General features: G+C 42.0%; 1 protein-coding gene across 3 annotated transcripts in view; it reads right to left on the bottom strand.

The window, feature by feature from the left end:
- LOC132833370 (B-cell scaffold protein with ankyrin repeats-like) overlaps positions 1 to 21,929 on the bottom strand; it is a 290,257-nt gene that overhangs the window by 45,243 nt on the left and 223,085 nt on the right. For all 3 annotated transcript variants that reach the window (XM_060851590.1, XM_060851591.1, XM_060851592.1), the window contains one exon: positions 1,121 to 1,244. In XM_060851590.1, the coding sequence (XP_060707573.1) occupies positions 1,121 to 1,244 (124 nt within the window). The remainder of the gene's footprint in view (positions 1 to 1,120; positions 1,245 to 21,929) is intronic.

Raw genomic sequence — 21,929 nt, 5'->3', positions numbered from 1 at the left:
TCGTGGACCATGATGGTCATGATGCTGAGAGCTGTTTTCCATTAATGAAGTGAACTTCATCCTCTATCAGCTTTATTTGTGCTCCTTTTGATTTCTGTAAATAAAAGCTCATGTTTGTAATGTTGGTGTGAGCACAGGAGATGCTGGTGTTTTACTGGATGCCCGCTGAATTGTGACTTATTCTGGGAATAACATGTGGTAAGATGGGTCCGGAATCAGACGTGAGGGAGGAACTTAATGTGCAATTAATGTAGTGAGTTTGATAAAATCATCAGACCTCGTAGCTCTCCAAACATTTGATACAAATTAAACTAAGCCAAAAAAAATAAGATTCAGCCCAGCAAGTCACAAAGTGATAGTTTCTGTTCCCAGAATGTTTTTAAAATTTATTCATGGAATGTGGGCGTAGAGGACCAACATTTATTGTCCATCCCTAATTGCCCTAATTGGCAATTAAGAGTCATAAATAGACCAGACTAGTTTAAGACAACACTTTCCTTCCCTGAAGGACAAGACAGAACTAATGAACAATCAACGGTGGTTTGATAGTTATCATTAGACTCTTAATTCCAGACTTTTATTGAAATCTGTTATGATTTGAACCTTGGATCCTAGACCATTTCCTGGCTCTCGAGAATAAATAGTTTAGTGACGTCGCCACTAGGCCATTGTCTCCCCTTTGACACCTATTCATTACTTTCATGTTCAATTTTTCAGATAGTCTCCCTCAGTTCCATTCAAGTGATGAACTTGGAGGCAGGAAAGGCATTAGTTGTGTGGGGTAGAGGCACGCCCAAACTCTGCCTCCTTCTTGCCGCCACTGGAATTAAAGGCCTATGATCGACCTTCCTGTTTCGTATGGTTTGGGGTTCAGTAGGCTTTGCCCGGGAGAAGCAGCACTGGTTTCTCATCCCATTTGAAATTATACCGCTTACTGTGACCCAAATGTTCACTACAAACACTCGACCCACCGCATTTGCCAGAATAAAGAGAATCAGACACAGATTTTCAGGAAGAATTGTCAGAGATTCCAGGACAATCAAGGTATGAGATTTTGGGATTGACCACTGATTTCAGGTTTGTTATTTCCTATACTTTCCGGTGGTTAGATGGTACTTACAGCTCTTTATATTGCACTCTGCCATCATTTCATAGATATTTTCCTCTTTCTCTTTTTCCACACATTGTTGAACATCATAATTATTCTGGAATGCTTCCTTCCACCGGTGTCTCTCAGTTGTCACCTGTTTCAGAATAAACAAAATGACTGTATCAAAGGAATTAGTTCATTTACAATGAGTTTTCCCAAAATGTCACTTTCTTTAGATTAGAATCCCTACAGTGTGAAAACAGACCCTTCGGCTCAACAAGTCCATACTGACCCTCCAAAGAGCAAACCAATTCCCTCTGACTAATGTACCTAATGCTACGGATAATTTAGCATGGCCAATCCACCTGACCCGCACATCTTTGGACTATAGGAGGAAACTGGAGCACCCGGAGGTAACCCACGCAGACACGGGTAGAACGTGCAAACCATGCAGACAGTCGCCCAAGGCTGGAATTGAACCCGGGTCCCTGGTGCTGTGAGGCTGCAGTGCTAACCACTGAGTTACTGTGCCACATTTGAATAGTACTTAATTTTTAAATTTTTTTCATTTCTTTTATCAGATAGTCTCCATCACTTATATTCAATTGCTAAACCACACATACAAATTAAAACTTCACATAAGAAAAATTAAAATGCACAAGATATTTGCACGTAAATTGATCAGGTACAACTAGGAATGCCAGTCCCTGAATATAAAATAATAATTTCAATATTTTCATGACTTTATAACAAAATGGAACAAACAAAAATCTCTTTTAACAATAATATGTTGACACCCAAGGCCCAACCAGAATGGAGATGATTAGACAATCTCCTCTGTCAATCATGGCTGGAGATGGTACTACTGTGAGGGATTAAAATTGATTTTATGACATTATTCATATTATGTAACTGTCCTCCAGTGACTGTATTTTGTTGCAGAAATAATCTGACTTTATCAGGAGACTTTGCTGTTTGCTTTGGTCATGAGATTTGCTTGAGAGTTCATGAAGACTCATTTTAAACAGACTGTGGAGATTGTTTAAATTAGATATGGTTCGCAGGTTTGTGAATAGTGCTTTAAGTCTCAGTATGCCTCATTGGCTAATTCCACGTCTATCAATATTCACTTTGTTGTTTTATAGGCTTGTGTGACTGTATCTGTCCCTTATTTCTCAAGACAACTGTGAACTGTCAACGTACTTACAATTAAAAGCATTCAAAACACAGCTAAGTCAGCATTCTTTAGTCAGCTTTGTTCCTGGAACTTAGACTTGGTTCTTGTCTTACCTTTGAGAGTTTCTCAGGCTCATAGGAGGTAACAGTTCATGACAGGATGTACCATTTTCTGAGATGTTGCAAATTGGCTGACAAGTTTGGCAATACTTTAAAAAAAGTTCATTGGCTGTGATATTCTTCAGAACATCTGGAGGGTGTGATAGATGCAATGTGAAGGTAACTACTTCCTCTTTCTAACTCATCCCATTAACAATTTATCAACTTCAGGTTAAAAGAAAATTGCTCCATAGCCTCTCTCAAAAAACTTTAATACTTGGAATCCGCTCCCTGTTTAAATGTTTCCTTTCTGGTGAGATAATCACACTGATTTTTTTTCTCCTTTCCTTTCCTGGAAGCAATTTAGTGAATCCTCCGTGCAGACTTCCAAGATATTATTTCTTATTGTTACTCACAGAACATTAAATAATAAAATTCCAGCAAGGCCCTAACCAATATGGTGTGGATATTTAAGACCCTTTTCATATTGTTGTCACAGCTGTAAACTGATTAGGATGCTGACTGATCTAGAGTTGGTATACTGTAAAAGGTGACTGCAATTATATGAACTTTATGGTGCTAAAAAAAGTCAAATAAATTTTATTTCTCATAGCTATGTCTCAGTGGAAAGATTTTCACCTCTGAGTCAGTTAGTTGTGTTCAAGTCTCACTTCAGAGATTTGAACATCTAGTCCAATGCAGTCTTGAAGGAATGCCACACTGACAGAAGTGCTACCTTTGACAATGGATTTTACAATGGTTCCTAATGAAGGCTTATGCCCAGAACGTTGACTCTGCTGCTCCTCGGATACTGCCTGACCGACTGTGCTTTTCTAGCATCACACTTTCGACTCTGATCTCCAGCATCTGCAGTCCTCACTTTCTCTCAATGGATTTTAAACAAGGCATTAAAGACCCTATGACTATTTGAAAGAAGAACAGGATGGGAGTTAAATCTGGTGTCCTGACCAATATTTATCACTCAATCAACACCACAACTCAGATTATTTGATCTTCATCACGTTTCTTGTGGATCTTACTGCACACACATTGGCTGCTGCAATTTCTTCATTATGAAAGTGACTATTTTATTGCCTATAAGGCACTTTGGGATATTCTGGGATCATGAAAAGTACTACAGAAATGCATGCCTTTCTTTTCACAGACATTTACAAAATAAAAATACGTACTAAATCACTCGGAGAGAGGGGATTGTACTGAAGCTGCAGATATATAAACAAGGCAATCTCAGTCAATGACTCTGTAAGGCAACATTATTAATGAACCTGCAGTCTTAAACTCAGTGCCAGGCCTCAGTAAATTACAGACATTATCCTGCTCTAACCAGAGCTTGAATAATGTAATTTGCACTGATGATTGGCAGATACTCTTTGCTATTGTATGATTTATCAATTGTTTTTTAACTACAGTAACTATAACTGATGATATTATATTTGTGAAGTCAATTGCCTGTTCTGTAAGAACCAATGTTAGATAACGTTATCCATCTTTGTTCCTGCCTCTGCTCATCTGATGCTGAAACCCTCAGCCATGCTTTTGTGACCCCCAGACTTGACTATTTCAGCACTCCCCTGACTGGTTAATTACTTGCAAGTAAAACCTCTGTAAAATCCATTCATATAAAACTCTGCTTTCAGTATGAACCTTGCAGCATATCTTGTTCATCTATCCATCCTGTCCTCACCAGTCTATGTTGACACCCAGTTTAGCAAAGTCTCAATTTTAAAATTCTCATCCATGTTTTAAAATCCCTCCATGGCCCCTATATCTGCAATTTTCTTCAGCCACAAAAAACTCTTATAATATACTGTTCTGTCCAGTTTCAAACACTAATATCTCTCAATTTCCCTCTCCCTCAAATCTACAACTAGGGGGTCACTGTTTCACAGTAAGGGCCGATTGAAGACAAATTGGGCAAATTTTCTACCCTCAGTGAGTCTTTGGAACATTCTTCGTCTAATAAATGGTGGAAGAATAGTTTTTCAATATTTTTAAGGCAGAGATAGATAAATCTTGATAAACAAATGGTTGAAAGGTTATCAGGGAGGTAGATGAGAATGTGGATTAGCTAGATTAGCTAGATGTTCTTATTCATTGGTACAGCAGGATTGATGGGCTGAAAGCATCTTCCTGTTCCGAACTTGTGTCTATACAATTCTCCAAATAAAGAAAAAAACTTCTCATTTTGCCTCCCATTCTTCTTCTAATGACCTTAAATCTGTGTCCTCTGGTGGCTGGCCTTCCTGATGATGGAAGCGTTGTCTCCCTATCTACTCATACAGGGTTAGAGTCATAGAGATGTACAGCATGGAAACAGACCCTTCTGACCAACCCATCCTTGGCGACAAGATATCCCAACCCAATCTAGTCCCACCTGCCAGCACCTGGCCCAAATCCCTCCTGCCTATTCATATACCCACCCAAATGCCTCTTAAATGTTGCAATTGTATCAGTCCACCACTTCCTCTGGCAGCTCATTCCGTACACATACCACCCTCTGTGTGAAAAAGTTGCCCCTGAGGTCTCTTTTATATCTTTTCCCTCTCACCCTAAACCTATGCCCTCTAGTTCTGGACTCCCCGACCCCAGGGAAAATACTTTGTCTATTTTTCCCATCTGTGCCCCTCATGATTTTATAAACCTCTATAAGGTCACCCCTCAGCATCCGACACTCCAGGGAAAACAGCCCCAGCCTGTTCAGCCTCTCCCCATAGCTCAAATCCTCCAACACTGGCAACATTCTTGTAAATCTTTTCTGAACCCTTTCAAGTTTCACAACATCTTTCTGATGAGAAGTAGGCCAGAATTGCACGCAATATTCCAACAGTGGCCTAATCAATGACCTGTAGAGCCACAACATAACCTCCCAACTCCAGTACTCAACACTCTGACCAATAAAGGAAAGCATACCAAACACATTCTTCACTATCCTATCTACCTGCAACTCCACTTTCACGGAGCTATAAACCTGCACTCCAAGGTCTCTTTGTTCAGCAACACTCCCTAGGACCTTATCATTAAGTGTATAAGTCCTGCAAGATTTGCTTTCCCAAAATGCAGCATCTCGCATTTATACTCTTTTGAAATGATTCATGATTTTGAACCCCTCAATTCAATACTCTCTTAACTTTCTCCGTTTTAGACTAATCCCAGCTCTCTTAACTTGAACAAACTTAACATACTGCAAAGTGCTTAAATGAAAGATTCTTGCACTTGTCACGAAACAATTCCTTTCTAACACAGGACTGGTTTTATAAACACACATTCTTGGCAAATAGCCTCAGCCTCTGGGAGTACACATCAGGAAATCACTAGCCTGCTCGCTACATGTTCCGAACTATTGCTAGTATCACACTTGTTAAATTAGTCCTTATATAATAAAAATCAGTCGACATCTATTGATTTCCCAGTGGAATCTATGTAAGCATTTGTTTTCACTGTGGCTTATGTAACTTATAGCAGTGACCTCCACACTGTGATTGACAGATATTGGGCTGAAAGCTCAGAGGTTTATGTGTGGGGATTGTGTAAATTACCATCCACTACAAACACCTCGGGACTGATTCTCAGCTTTCACAGTCCTGTCACTTTCTTCCTTACCTGCGCACTTGGGGGGAATAATTTTGCAACAGTTGTCTGACCTTAATTAACCAACAATATGGGACTGATGATACTTTTTATTGACCTTTTACACATTTAATTGTGTCTGTGTTAAAATGGGCTCAAACTCTGCAATATTTGCATGGAGCTGTCTCATTTACATCTGAAACCACCCTAATTGCAAACAGCAGGGCTGTGCTGTCGGATAAAAGGAGGTTTTCAAGAATTCATTTGTACCAAAACACAAGAAACAACAGACTTTTGATATTACCTGAAAGAACAAATCTTATTCTGCCTACGCATTCACTGCAAATAACTGTTTCTCCTTCCCCCCCACCCACCGTAGCCTAGCAACGAATAATTCAGATCCCAATTCATTGTTCTCCCTGTTATATTCCATTGACATTAGGAAGAATGACAAGAGGCTTGCAAAATTGCAGGTACTAAATAATTTACGAGATATCCATTTCAATAGTTTTAATGCTGACATTATAAATAAAGGAAGCGAAATTGCTTTCACATGCAGTCGCTTTTCATTTACATATTAAATGTGTTCCTTTGGTCTGTTGGATATTGACAGGAAAGTGGACAGTTATGGGCTAAAGACTGTAGCAAAGCCACAATTTACATCCTGATCATTAACAATATCAAAAAAGATGAAAACATCTCCTGATATTTTATGATTTGTGAAACAGTCAAAATATTGTTTACCATTGGATAATCAGATGGTAGAAATATTCATGTAGGTTAGTAATGGTTTATTTTAACACATCTGAGAGAGGGCATCTTTTAGTGATTATTCAGGCTGAATATTTCCAAATACTGACAAAGCTTTTGCTGGACTCATACAAGCAAGCTGTCAAAACTATTGTATATAGAATTACATTGAATTTACAGCAGAGAAACTGGTCCACGTTAGTCTTATTGGTCCACAAGTCTTTTCTTATCTTTCCTCATCTCACTTGATCATCCTATCCTTCTAGTCTTTTCTCCCTCATGTACTTAGAGTCATAGAGATGTACAGCATGGAAACAGACCCTTCGGTCAACCCGTCCGTGCCGACCAGATATCCCAATCCAGACTAGTCCCACCTGCCAGCACCCGGCCCATATCCCTCCAAATCCTTCCTATCCAAACGCCTCTTAAATGTTGCAATTGTACCAACCTCCACCACATCCTTTGGAAGCTCATTCCATACATGTACCACCCTCTGTGTGAAAAAGTTGCTTCTTAGGTCTCTTTTATATTTTTCCCTTCTCACCCTAAACCTATGCCCTCTAGTTCTGGATTCCCCGACCCCAGGGAAAAGACTTTGTCTATTTATCCTATCCATGCCCCTCATAATTTTGTAAACCTCTATAAGGTCACCCCTCAGCCTCCAACGCTCCAGGAAAAACAGCCCCAGCCTGTTCAGCCTCTCCCTGTAGCTCAGATCCTCCAACCCTGGCAACATCCTTGTAAATCTTTTCTGAACCCTTTCAAGTTTCACAACATCCTTCCGATAGGAAGGAGACCAGAATTGCACGCAATATTCCAACAGTGGCCTAACCAATGTCCTGTACAGCCGCAACATGACCTCCCAACTCCTGTACTCAATACTCTGACCAATAAAGGAAAGCATATCAAACACCTTCTTTACTATTCTATCTACCTGTGACTCCACTTTCAAGGAGCTATGAACCTGCACTCCAAGGTCTCTTTGTTCAGCAACTATTCACATCAACCACTCCCTGTGGTAATGAATTCCACACTCTCACTATCCTCAAGGTAGAGAAGCTTGTCCTGAATTCCCGATTCATTCTCCTCCCACTCTACCAATTGTGAGGATCTGGCCACACTGGTATTGGTTTGCCCACTTTGCAGGCTAGGTGACAGCACACTGAATACCATGTGAGATGACAACCTAGAAATGAACTTCGCACCAATTATAGATCAGAAATTAAAATGATAAGGAATTGATCTGGAGACCCAACTCAAATTAGTCTGAAGGAGGTGAACTCAGACAAGGCCAACGTCAGATGTTTTCTGACCCTTACGACTCTCATTGTTTTTCCTTTTTAGTTATTCCCCTCAAGCATTGCATTGACAGATGCTAAGCAACACACCAGCTTTCATCTTATGTCAACTACCAATTCAGGATTACTAAACTTCCTATAAAGGTGAACATAGCTTTCTTGCTCAGTGTTCAACCTATTACCCCGGGTTAGAATATATCATTGTTCACTGTTAGCATGAAGTAACAAGATTAATATGATGATCATTATTATGGTTTCTGCAGATTTACAAGGAGGCAAGATTCACAAACATATTTTGAATATGTTGTTTCCTGGTAACTGCAGATTTTGCGTGACAGTTAATTTAACTAACTCCTTTCAAATCCAGTCCCATTGATTTCATTCAGAAGTTGTCATTTATTATTACAGAGCAATGTCTCTAATGGAGGCTTGATGGCTTGTACTGAACATCACATTGACACTGTCATTTTACCACGAGGAATATCACATTCAAACATCCGTTTATTTTGTACAGAATGCTTCAACAATTTACATCAACTGCTCAAAAGTTCTCTTCCCAGTCCACATTAATCAGCCAACTTCAACAGAAGAAAAAGAGAGGACGGCAGATAGTGGAGATCAGAGTCGAGAGTGTTGCTGGAAAAGCACAGCAGGTCAGGCAGCATCCAAGGAGCAGGAGAGTCAACATTTTGGGCAAAAGCCCTTCATCAGGAGGCTCTTGTCCGAAATGTCGGTTCTCCTGCTCCTTGGCTGCTGCCTGACCTGCTGTACTTTTCCAGCATCACAGTCTCCATTTCAACAAAGGACGAGAATGCTCCCAGAGATTAGTGACTTTCAGTTACTTGTAAAAGCTGGAGGCAGTAAGATTGATTCTGATTACAGCATAGGAGAAATTGGGAAAAAGGCGTAATCTCAGAGTAAGGATTTGCTCTTTTCATACAGCTATGTGGAAGAATTTCTTTTCTGAGGATAGTGAATCTGTGGGATTCTTTAAGGCAAAGAATTATTGGTTTGTTAAGTTAAAGCTGAGACAGACAAATTTTCAATCAGTAAGGGGATCAATGATTATGGAAAAAAGACAGGAAAGTAGAGTGGTGGTTATTGGATCAGCCATGATCTCATTGAACGGTCGAGCAGACTTGATGGACTACATTGGGTGAAAGTGGGTACTGCAGATGCTGGAGATTACAGTAGTGCAGGAAAAGCACAGCAGGTCAGGCAGCATCTGAGGAGCAGGAAAATCGAAGTTTTGGGCAAAAGCCCTTCATCAGGAATGAGGCTGGGAGCCTCAGCGGTGAAGAGATAAATGGGAGGGGGATGGGGCTGGGAAGAAGGGAGCTGAGAATGCAATAGGTTGACGGAGGCGAGGGTGTAGGTGATAGGTTGGAGAGGAGGGTGGAGCGGATAGATGGGAAGGAAGATTGACAGGTGGGACAAGTCACGAAGGCAGTGTTGAGCTGGGAGGTTGGAACTGGGGTAAGGTGGGGGGAAGGGAAATGAGGAAACTGGTGAAGTCCACATTGATGCCCTGGGGTTGAAGGGTCCTGAGGCGGAAGATGAGGCATTCTTCCTCCAGGCATCAGGCAGTAAGGGAGTGGTGATGGAGAAGGACCAGGACCTGCATGTCCTTGGCAGAGTGGGAGGGGGAGTTGAATCACCCTCGGCAGAGTGGGAGGGTGAGTTGAATCACCCTCGGCAGAGTGGGAAGGTGAAGCCTACCACAGAGACAATGGGTAAGAGTGCCTGTACAGACCTTGCACTTGGGACATGTTGAAGAAACCCCTGGTTTAAATTTTGATAAACAATTCGGAGCCAAGTGGACCCTGTGGAGAATCTTCAACTATAAAGCATGGGTCCTATTGCAAATTGATATCTTCCTTGCATTCTCCCAAATATCCTCCCATGCCTCTGGAGAGACTTCTCTCTCCCACACTCTGCAAAGTTGATCGAACTCATCTGAGATGGCACCCCCCAATTGATGATATAAGGTACTGACAGAAACTGTAGTCTTAGCACTGAGCACCCCCATCTCTATGTCGGATTTGTAAATATCAGTCAAAAGTGTAGTCTTTTTTTGAATAAAATCCCTAACTTGAAAAAACGAAAGAGGTCCCTATTAGATAGCTCATGTTTCCGTAAAACTGATCGAAGGACATCATTATGTCTCCCTCAAATAAATCGCCCATGCAAGACAAGCTGCCCAACATTTAAATCCTGAATCTATCATTCCTGGTTGAAAACCCGGCATACCCAGTAAAGATGTAAAAGGTGTTTTGCCAATATTGCCTTCCCTCTGCCAAATTGCCCTCCATGCTTTAACAGTATTGATGACTATTGGGTATGGCAATATTCCCTAACTGTCATAATTTTGTCCAAAAACAGCAAACTGGGAGGCTTCGATATCTAACCATATTGAAGAGGGTCCCCACAAGCCCAATCACTAACATTGGACGAAAGTGAGGTTAGTTGGTAGTTTTTAATGTCCGGAAGGTCCATTCCCTGAAATCTGTGAGGCAGTTGCAGTTTAGCTAATTTACTGATGGGCTGCTTACGATGCCAAATAAAGGGACTGAACCAGCCATTCAATCTCCTGAATGTTTGCTTATTGAAAATCAGGGGGAGCATCCGTATAGGGTATAGCAAGCCAGGAAGAATATTCATCTCAATAAGTGCTATCCGGCCCAACCATGAGACCGGAAGTGCCTACCACCTTTGAAGGTCTTGTTTGATTTTGTCAAATAATTGAACACAATTGGCTTTGAATAGCTGATCCAGAACTGGAGTAATGAATATGCCCAATTACACAAAAGCCCCCTGTGACTACTTAAGTGGGAATCATTATTTGCCCTCAAGTTCTAGCTCCTTTGTAAGACCACCCATAGACATAGCCTCTGATTTCACAAAATTAATTCTGTACCCCGAAAAAGCACCAAACGCACAGGTGCATTGTTATCGGGTGAGGCACTGAAAATTGTGGATTTGACAAAAAAATTAGGACATTGTCTGTATACAACAAAATCTTTTGCAATTTTGACCCCACTTCTGGAGTTGATATATTAGGTTCTTCACGAATGGCGTCCGCCAACGGTTCAATTACCAACGTAAAAAGCAATGGCAAAAGGGGACAGCCTTGCCGGCTGCTCCTAAAAATGTTAAAATTGCTAGATCATACCTCATTGGTGATGACTGCTGAGAGGGCCACTGTAGGGAACCTTTACCCATCTTATAAAGACTTCGCCCAAACCAAACTACTCCAGAATATAGAAAAGGTATGGCCACTCAACTTGGTCAAATGCCTTCTCTGCATCTAGAGAAATCACCAATCCCTGTATTGACTGTTGTTGGCATGCTTGAATTACACTAAGCAGCCTCCTAACATTATTGGAGGATCTGCGACCCTTTATGAAGCCCGTCTGATCCTCTTTAACAACAGAAGGTAACACAGTCCCCAGCCTTAATGCAAGAGCCTTAGAGAGGATTTTAAAGTCCATATTTAAGAGTGAAATGGGCCTGTATGAAGCACAGTCTTCCTGGACCTTCCCTTTTTCAAGAACAATATTGGCCTCTCTCAGAGATGGTGGGAGACAATCATGACTGTATGAACCATTAAACATATTGACGATATGTTTATAAATTCCTTATAGAATTCACCCGTCAGGACTGGGCGTCTTTCTACTCTGAAGCGGTCTCACAGCTTCCTGCACTTCTTGCTCTGATAAGGGGACATTGAGAAAGGACTGTTGTTCGGGGGTCATGCCCAGGAGCTTCAGATCCTTAAAAAAAGATTCCATTTTGGCCCATCCTTCCTCACAACCCTCAGATTGGTATAACTGAGAGTAAAATCTCTGAAATGCCACATTCATCTTTTTAGAGTCACGTGTCAGGTTCCCAGACCCTTCCCTAATCACCGTAATGGTTTGTGGGGCACTCCTTTTCCTAGCAAGATAAGCTAAATATTTGTCTGGCCTGTCACCATGCTCATATAATCTTTGCTTTGCAAAAACAAGCTCCTTCTTTGCTGTCTGCGTGAGCACAGAATTCAATGCAGACCGTAGCACCATAATCCTCTGTAATTTGACCAACGAGGGTCTGTCAAAGTAAGCCTTCTTAGCTGTCTTCAACCGTGCTTCGAGGAGACAGTGCTGCTCACCCTTCTGCCGCTTCCTACTGGCAGAGTAGGAGATAACTAACCCCCTGGCATAGGCTTTGGCAGTTTCCCAAAGGACGGATGGACTACTAACCGAGCCTGAGTTAATGTCTAGGAATGCTCGAAATTCCCGAGAGAAATACGCCACAAAATTATTAACCTTGAGGATAAACGGATCCATTCACTAGTGCCTTGAACCCACTGTAACATCCTTAATCTTAACCAACAGGTACACTGGACCATGATCAGAGATGGTAATATTACCAATCGCACAAGATGCCACCAAGTCCAGGGTTGCCACAGGGATCAGAAAAAAATCAATCCTGGTGTGACATCTGTGCAGATTGGAGAAAAATGTAAAATCCCTGCCTTTAGGCAACCTATCTAGTGTGGGATCTATGAGACAGTTCAAATTTCCACCTGTAATGATGTGCCAGGACTCGTGACTGATCAGTTTAGAAAGTGCATCTACCAAAAATTTGAGGGGATGAGCTGAAGGGCAATAACTGTTTAAGATGCCATATTCTTCCCTATTTATCAAAGCTTTAAGAATTACAAACCGCCCATGTGTGTCTTTAACACACTCTAGTAACTTAAATGGGAGATTTTTCCTAATCAATATAGCCACTCCCCTACTTCTGGTATTAAATGATGAAAAATAAACTCGATCAAAGCCATTCTGCTGTAATTTCAAATGCTCCCTATCATCCAAGTGCGTCTCCTGTAACAAAGTAATATCCACCTTCTGCTTTCTAAGACTCAAAAATACCTGCTTCCTCTTAGTTAGTGAGTGACTCCCCTTGATATTCCAGGTACACCACTTAATCAAGTCATTAGCCATAATCTTCTGCAGTAACATTTAAATTCCTGAGAGTAGAAACCTGAACCACAAATCGCTGAGCCTTAGTGTCACATGACCCATCAAACATAAAAACTACATAAACTAAAGCCATTACATTTAACAAACCTACAAAATTATTAAAAATTAAAATCAACAAAAACCAAAAAACAAACCAACACATAAAGCGCCAACGGTGCTGAATAGGGGAGCTCTCCCCCTGCCTGGAGGGGGCAACACTACCCATCTCAAACTGCTCATAAGTAGGCATCTAGCCATCCAACCCATTTTCCCTTCTCCTAGCGAGCTTGAAGAAAAGAAAGTAAGCCACTTCTCCTAGCAAGCAGAAAAGAAAGTAAACACACCATAGCATAGCAATTTGAATAAAGAAAATATTTTTAAAGCAAAACAAGGGTGAACACCCCACCCATCCTTTGGTATATCTTAACTTAGAAATTGAAAATACACATCTCAACCGCCACCAAACATAGTTAAAACCAAATTATTATCAATAGAAAAAAATAGAAAAAGAAGGGTCCAACTGGACTTCCTCTGTTTTTTAACAAAATGACAAAGACATACCCAAACAACACTACTATTTATACGTACTAAATTGTTCAGATTAGATTAATTTGTCCACAAAGTCTCTTGCCTTCTCCAATGTGTCAAAGAGATGTCTGGATTCATCTAAGGTGTTCTGAAGCACCGCAGATACCCGAGGGTACTGGATCCCAAGCTCCCTTAGTCTTCTCTTGACAACGCCATAAGATATTCTTTTCTGGATCACCGCCGCTGAGAAGTCCTGGACGAACATGATCTTAGGGCCTTCGGATCCTTCCCCTGGATTCTGAAAGCTTCCATGATTCTCTCCTTATCTCTATAGTAATGGAACCGCATGAGGAGAGGATGAGGACATTGTTCCCAAGCCTGATCTCTCCGCCGTGATCTGGTGAGCCCTCTCGATCTTCGAGCCTCTCATGCTAGCCTCCAAATTAAGGAATTTTGGCAGCCAGTCCTCAGTAAATTCCCCAAGCCACTCGCCTTCCTTACCTTCAGGCAGACCGATGATCCGAATATTTTTTCTCCTGCCTGTGTTCTCAAGATCTTCCACTTGGTCATGCAAATTACAGGCCTGCATCTCCAGGGCTTGGATGAACTGGCGTCAGCTTCCACCACTGTGACCCTGTGCTCAACTCCATCTGTCCTCTTTTCCAGGTCTCCTAGCTGCTGCTCATGCTTCTGCAGCATGATAGAGATTGGAGCCAGCTTCTCTTCTATTTGTTTCCCCAACAGCTTGCGAGATTTTGCGAGCTTGTTCACCAGGACCTGGAAAGTAATCGGGTCCATGGATCCTGCAGGCTGGGCTGTGGGCCTGGCCTCGGACACTCCTTTTTTCAGCATCTCTGGACGGCAGGAAACATAGGTAGGTTACCTTTTTGAAGTTTCTTGGGACTCCATGATCTTTCTGGAGTCCCAGGATATCGCAATGGTCTGGGTAGGGCGGGTTGAAGGTTCGTCCAGCTTGTGCTGCGGTGTGGAGCTCTGCAACGCGATCCTCCTAGATCGCTGCCATCTTGGACTCCCCCATGTTCTAAAATTTGACACTGAGCTACATAAGAAGATATTAGGGCAAGTGACCAAAAGTTAGGTTTTGAAGAGCGTGTTTGTGGAAAAGAGAAGGATGTGGACAGATTAGGGAAGGATTCTGGGGCTCCAATGAAGTGATTCACTGGCAGTCACAAATAAGTGAGGTCTTGGCGAGGAATCACTGGGCTAGGTCCTGAGGCCAAATCATGAATCTCATGGGGTCAAGGTAGGTGGTGCGGTGGTCAGTAATTGAAGGGGACCATGGCCTGTGTGATGGACCAGTGATTGGAAGGTTGAGGGTCTCTAGATGAGAATGGGGGTGATCAAGCAATTCCTTTAAAGTGGGCTGGGGATGAGCATTTCCAACTTTCTTTTTCTGTTACCAATAAATTTCCTGGATTAATTTGCTTTTCTGGCACCAGCTGCCTTGGGACTGATTACAGTGGGAATGGGGTTGCAGTTTTCATTCCTGATGAAGGGCTTATGTCCAAAATGTTGATTCTCCTGCTCCTCGGGTGCTGCTTGATCTGCTGTGTTTTTCCAGCACCACACTCTCAACACTGGTTCCAGTTGGAGTGGAGATCTGAAGCATGCATTATGCCTAGACTGTGGAGAATACTGAGATATTGGGTAAATTGAAGGAGGAGACTGACAGAGTTTTAATCAGTAATGGATTAAAGGGTTATGGTGAATGGGCAAGAAAGTGGAATTGAGGCTGAGATGAGACAATACAGCCTTGATCATTTCAAATGGTGGGGCAGGCTCGACAGGCTGTATTGTCTATTCCTGCTCCTAGTTCTTAGTTATGTTGTTTTTTTGTTATGTTTCAATGATTGTCAAAGAACCAACGCATGCTTCAAGGGGGGGACAGGTAGTCAGATCATTTTGGTGTGATATGTAAATTAAGGACTAAATTGCAACGTGTTAGTAAATTTATTTTTCCATCCACTTTTTGTTGTTTGGCTTTTACAAAGCCCTAGAACAGTCTTTCTGGAAGACAATATATTTAAAACATCAGGGTCTGCCCTTGGCAGAACATCATGAACCAAGAATGATAGATAGACCGATAAATGGGAGTTATAATAAATGACTTGTTAAAATCAGACCATGGATTTTCCATTTGATTATCCCAATTGCTTTTACTTTAATTATCTGGCATTCATGGCAACTATTAAAGGACAGAATCAAGTCCTTAAGGAACCTCATTGAGAACTCTATGTCTGATCCTGTCTTGAAAATAGATACTTGATGGCATAACTGGCAGAAGAGGGCAAGTTTGATATGTCACCCATCCAGACCTGTTCTCAGATAGTATCCACATGGAACAAATTTATAATGCTCTTCATAAAACATTTAGTTAGTATTTTATTACACATAACGTAGAGAAGAAATCCTTACCCAGTCACTTCTAACTCTTAATTTAAGTCAACTTTAGGATCAACTGTCATTGCCCTTTAGTGGACTCAAAAGATAATGAGTTGACCCATCAGACATTTTGCAGCAAATGTTCACTTGAAATTTTTGCTCAGGAAGGTTGTTCAGTGTGGACGGTTGGAATGGAAGATGGGCTAAAAGTGAATCAAACATGTCACTATGGAGAGTGTCAGTAGGGCGACATGATAGCTCAGTGGTTAGCACTGCTGCCACACAGCACCAGGGTCCCAGGTTTGATTCCAGCCTCAGGCGACTGTCTGTGTGGAGTTTGCACATTCTCCCCGTGTCTGCTTGGGTTCCTCCCACAGTCCAAAGATGTGCAGGCCAGGTGAATTGGCCATGCTAAATTGCCCATAGTGTTAGGTGCATTAATCAGAGGGAAATGGGTCTGGGTGGGTTACTCTTCAGAGGGTCGGTGTGCACTGGTTGGGCCGAAGGGCCTGTTTCCACACTGTAGGGAATCTAATCTAATACATAAGATGATAGAGTTCGACATCTCCCAAAGGCAATCAGCACTTTGCATTTTTAGCAGTCATCTTCCCTCTTTCCCTGGTTGGATGGAAGTGAATGGTGACTAAAAGGAGCTTGCATTTATACTGCTTCTAATCTGTTCTCAAAGTGTTTCCAATGAAACTTGAGGCATTGTCATTGTCATCAGCTACCCAGCTACCAATTTACGCACAGCAGATTCCCACCAATATTAATGAAAACATGCCAAGAGTAACACCAGACATAATTAAATATGAAGGTGTCAACCTGATGAAGCTTCAACACTGTAAAAGACATCTGGATGGGTAGACTTTGAAAGACATCAGAATGGGGATATGAATAGGAATGGTTTAGAGCGATATGGATTAAATGCTGACAAACAGGACTAAGTCAGCTCGGGAATATCTGGTCATCACAGACATGTGGACTGAAGAGTCTGTTTCTGTGCTGTGTGACTCCATGACATCATAGACTTGCATGCCAAACAGCATAAGCAGTAAGTGATACTCAGAGCTAAGAGATTCCATAACCAATAAATTAGATTTAAGCTCTGCAGTCCTATTGCATCCAGTTAAGGGTGGTGATGGACAATTAAACAATTATGCTGGAGGAGAGGCACTTCAAACTTCTCCATCCTCTGATAATAGAACTCATTTCATCAAAGCAAAAATATAAGGCTGAACCCTTTGCCAGCATCTTCTGCTAGAAGTACTGATTGGACATTCCATTTTGGCTTCCTGCTGAGGTCTCTAGTATCATCGATTCCAATGTTCAACCAATTTGATTCACTTCACGTGACATCAAGAAATAGGTGAAGGTATGGAAACTGCAAAGGCTCCGTGCCCTGACAACATTCTGGCAATATTACTGAAGACTTGTGCTCTAGAATTACCACTATCCTCTAGCCAAGCTGTACTAGAACAGCTATAACATTGATACCTATGCATTAATGCCAAAAGTTGCTCAGGAATGTCCTGTCCTCAAAACACAGGACAAATCCAATCCAGCCAATTACCAACCTCCATCATCAGTAGAGTGATTGAAGATGTCATTGACAGAAAATCAAAACGTCGAATTTCTGCTCCTTGGATGCTGCCTGACCTGCTGCGCTTTTCCAGCAACACATTTTCAGCGCAAATAATCAAATGAGACTTACTCAACATTAGCTTGTTCACTGATGCTTAGATTGGGTTCTGCCAGGCCCACTCAGCTCCTGACCTTATTAAAGCTTTAGTTCAAACATGGACAAAAAAGCTGAACTCAGAGAGGAAATGAGGGTGACTGCCCTTGACATCAAGTCAATATTTAACTGAATATGCATGAAGGAGCTCTAGAAAATCTGAAGTCAATGGGAAGTGGGAAACTTTCAATTGTTTGAAGTCATACCTAGCAGAAAAGATGTTTGTGGTATATGGAGGTCGATCATCTCAGTTCCAGGAAATTTCCAGAATGTTGTCTGGGATGGAGCATTTCAGCTGAGAAGAGAGATTGGAATGAGCTTGGGCTGTTTTCTTTGGAGTAGAGAAAGTTGAGGGGGGAATCTGATTGTTGTGTATAAGACTATATGAAGCATGGACAGGGTGAATACAAATCAACTGTTCCCCTTAATCAAAGGGTCAAGAACAAGGGAGCACACATTTAAAGTGAAAAACAGGAGGCTTAGGGGAATTTGAGGAAACAATTATTTTCATACGGATGATGACTGGGGTCTGGAATGCACTGCCTGGCAGGGTAGTTTACGTAGTTAACCTTACACCCCTTAAAAAATTAAAAATCACACAACACCAGGTTATAGTCCAACAGGTTTAACTGGAAGCACTAGCTTTCAGAGCGCTGCTCCTTCATCAGATGGTTGTGGAGGGCACAATTGTAAGACACAGAATTTAAAGCAAAAGTTTACAGTGTGATGTAACTGAAATTATACATTGAAAAATACCTTGATTGTTTGTTGAATCTTTCATCTGTTAGAATACCAAGATAGTTTCACTTCTTTCATATGCAAATCACAGAATTTTTTTTTTAAAAGTTACATTCTCAGGTTAACTATAACAAATGGTATTAGCCAGATACTATGTTGAAGGTGTTAGCCCCCTGTGTTCCCTGTCTGTGCCATAATGTTTAGACTGATTCTAATCTAAAAAGTGAGTTAACAGAGTCTAACATGGATTCATGCAGTTTTTGAGCAAAGTACAATGTAACTCTGCAAGTACAAATTCACCGCAAAAACGTATATATATATATATATGTGTGTGTGTGTGCATGTGGGTTTGTGCGTCTGGGATGGGGGGTTGTGAGTGTCTGTGAGAGAGAGTGTATATGTGTGTGTGTGAATGTAGAGTGGTCTAAGTTTGTGAGAGGACGCATGTGTGTTTGTAGGAGTGCCTGTGTGTGTGTGTAGGAATGTCTGTGTGTGTACAGTGCAATGGTGGTCACCTGTAGTGTGACATGAGCCCAAGGTCCCGGTTGAGGCCCTCCCTATTGGTACAGAACTTAGCTATCGGCTTCTGCTTGGCCACACACACACTCAAAAACCCACATGCATACACATACATATATAGAGTCATAGAGTCATAGAGGTGTACAGCATGGAAACAGACCCTTCGGTCCAACCCGTCCATGTCAAACAGATATCCCAACCCAATCTAGTCCCAGCTGCCAGCGCACGGCCTATATCCCTCTAAACCCTTCCTATTCATATACCCATCCAAATGCCTCTTAAATGTTGCAATTGTACCAGCCTCCACCACATCCTCTGGCAGCTCATTCCATACACGTACCATCCTCTGTGTGAAAAAGTTGCCCCTTAGGTCTCTTTTATATCTTTCCCCTCTCACCCCAAACCTATACCATCTAGTTCTGGACTCCCCAACCCCAGGGAAAATACTTTGTCTATTTATCCGATCCATTCCCCTCATAATTTTGTAAACCTCTATAAGGTCACCCCTCAGCATCCAACACTCCAGGGAAAACAGCCCCAGCCTGTTCAGCCTCTCCCTGTAGCTCAGATCCTCCAACCCTGGCAACATCCTTATAAATCTCCTCTGAACCCTTTCAAGTTTCACAACATCTTTCTGATAGGAAGGAGACAAGAATTGCACGCAATATTCCAACAGTGGCCTAACCAATGTCCTGTACAGCCGCAACATGACCGCCCAACTCCTGTACTCAATATTCTGACCAATAAAGGAAAGCATAGCGAACGCCTTCTTCACTATCCGATCTACCTGCGACTCCACTTTCGAGGAGCTATGAACCTGCACTCCAAGATCTCTTTGTTCAACAACACTACCTAGGACCTTACCATTAAGTGTATAAATCCTGCAAAGATTTGCTTTCCCAAAATCCAGCACCTCGTATTTATCTGAATTAAACTCCATCTGCCACTTCTCAGCCCATTGGCCCCTCTGGTCCAGATCCTGTTGTAATCTGAGGTAACCTTCTTCGCTGTCCATTTCACCTCCAGTTTTGGTGTCATCTGCAAACTTACTAACTGTACCTCTTATGCTCGCATCCAAATCATTTATGTAAATGACAAAAAGTAGAGGGCCCAGCACTGATCCTTGTGGCACTCCACTGGTCACAGGCCTCCAGTCTGAAAAACTACCCTCCACCACCACCCTCTGTCTTCTACCTTTGAGCCAGTTCTGTATCCAAATGGCTAGTTCTCCCTGTATTCCATGAGATCTAACCTTGCTAATCAGTCTCCCGTGGGGAACCTTGTCAAACGCCTTACTGAAGTCCATATAGATCACATCTATTGCTCTGCCCTCATCAATCTTCTTTGTTACTTCATCAAAAAACTCAATCATGTTTGTGAGATATGATTTCCCATGCACAAAGCCATGTTGACTATCCCTTATCAGTCCCTTCCTTTCCAAATACGTGTACATCCTGTCCCTCAGGATTCCATCCAACAACTTGCCCACCATCGAGGTCAGGCTCACCGGTCTATAGTTCCCTGGCTTGTCTTTACTGCCCTTCTTAAACAGTGGCATCACGTTTGCCAACCTCCAGTCTTCCGCCACCTCACCTGTGACTATCGATGATACAAAGATCTCAGCAAGAGGCCCAGCAATCACTTCTCTAGTTTCCCACAGATTTCTCAGGTACATCTGATCAGGTCCTGGGGATTTATCCACCTTTAACCGTTTCACGACATCCAGCACTTCCTCCTCTGTAATCTGGACATTTTGCAAGATGTCACCATCTATTTCCCTACATTCTATATCTTCCATATCCTTTTCCACAGTAAATACTGGTGCAAAATATTCATTTAGTATCTCCCCCATTTTCCACACAAAGACTGCCTTGCTGATCTTTGAGGGGCCCTATTCTCTCCCTAATTACCCTTTTGTCCTTAATATATTTGTAAAACCCCTTTGGATTCTCCTTAATTCTATTTGCCAAAGCTATCTCATGTCCCCGTTTTGCCCTCCTGATTTCCCTCTTAAGTATACTCCTACTTTCTTTATACTCTAAGGATTCACTCGATCTATCCTGTCTGTACCTGATATATGCTTCCTTCTTTTTCTTAACCAAACCCTCAATTTCTTTAGTCATCCAGCATTCCCTATACCTACCAGCCTCCCCTTTCACCCTGACAGGAATATACTTTCTCTGGATTCTTGTTATCTCATTTCTGAAGGCTTCCTATTTTCCAGCCTTCCCTTTACCTGAGAACATCTGCCTCCAATCAGCTTTTGAAAGTTCTTGCCTAATACCTTCATAATTGGCCTTTCTCCAATTTAGAACTTCAACTTTTAGATCTGGTCTATCCTTTTCCATCACTATTTTAAAACGAATAGAATTATGATCACTTGTCCCAAAGTGCTCCCCCACTGTCACCTCAGTCACCTGCCCTGCCTTATTTCCCAAGAGTAGGTCAAGTTTTGCACCTTCTCTAGTAGGTACATCCACAAACTGAATCAGAAAATTGTCTTGTACACACTTAAGAAATACCTCTCCATCTAAACCTTTAACACTATGGCAGTCCCAGTCGATGTTCGGAAAGATAAAATCCCCTACCGTAACTACCCTATTATTCTTACAGATAGCCGAGATCTCCTTACAAGTTTGATTAGATTAGATTACTTACAGTGTGTAAACAGGCCCTTCGGCCCAACAAGTCCACACCAACCCACCAAAGCGCAACCCACCCATACCCCTACATTTACCCCTTACCTAACACTACGGGCAATTTAGCATGGCCAATTCACCTGACCCGCACATCTTTGGACTGTGGGAGTAAACCCACGCAGACACGGGGAGAACGTGCAAACTCCACACAGTCAGTCGCCTGAGGCAGGAATTGAACCCAGGTCTCTGGCGCTGTGAGGCAGCAGTGCTAACCACTGTGCCACCGTGCCGCCCTCAATTTCTCAATTTCCCTCTGACTATTGGAGGGTCTATAATACAATCCCAACAAGGTGATCA

Source organism: Hemiscyllium ocellatum, chromosome 36 (assembly GCF_020745735.1).
Source record: "Hemiscyllium ocellatum isolate sHemOce1 chromosome 36, sHemOce1.pat.X.cur, whole genome shotgun sequence".
Classification (NCBI taxonomy): domain Eukaryota; kingdom Metazoa; phylum Chordata; class Chondrichthyes; order Orectolobiformes; family Hemiscylliidae; genus Hemiscyllium; species Hemiscyllium ocellatum.
The sequence above is the reverse complement of the archived record's forward strand: the minus strand, read 5'-3'. Positions and strand labels throughout refer to the sequence as shown.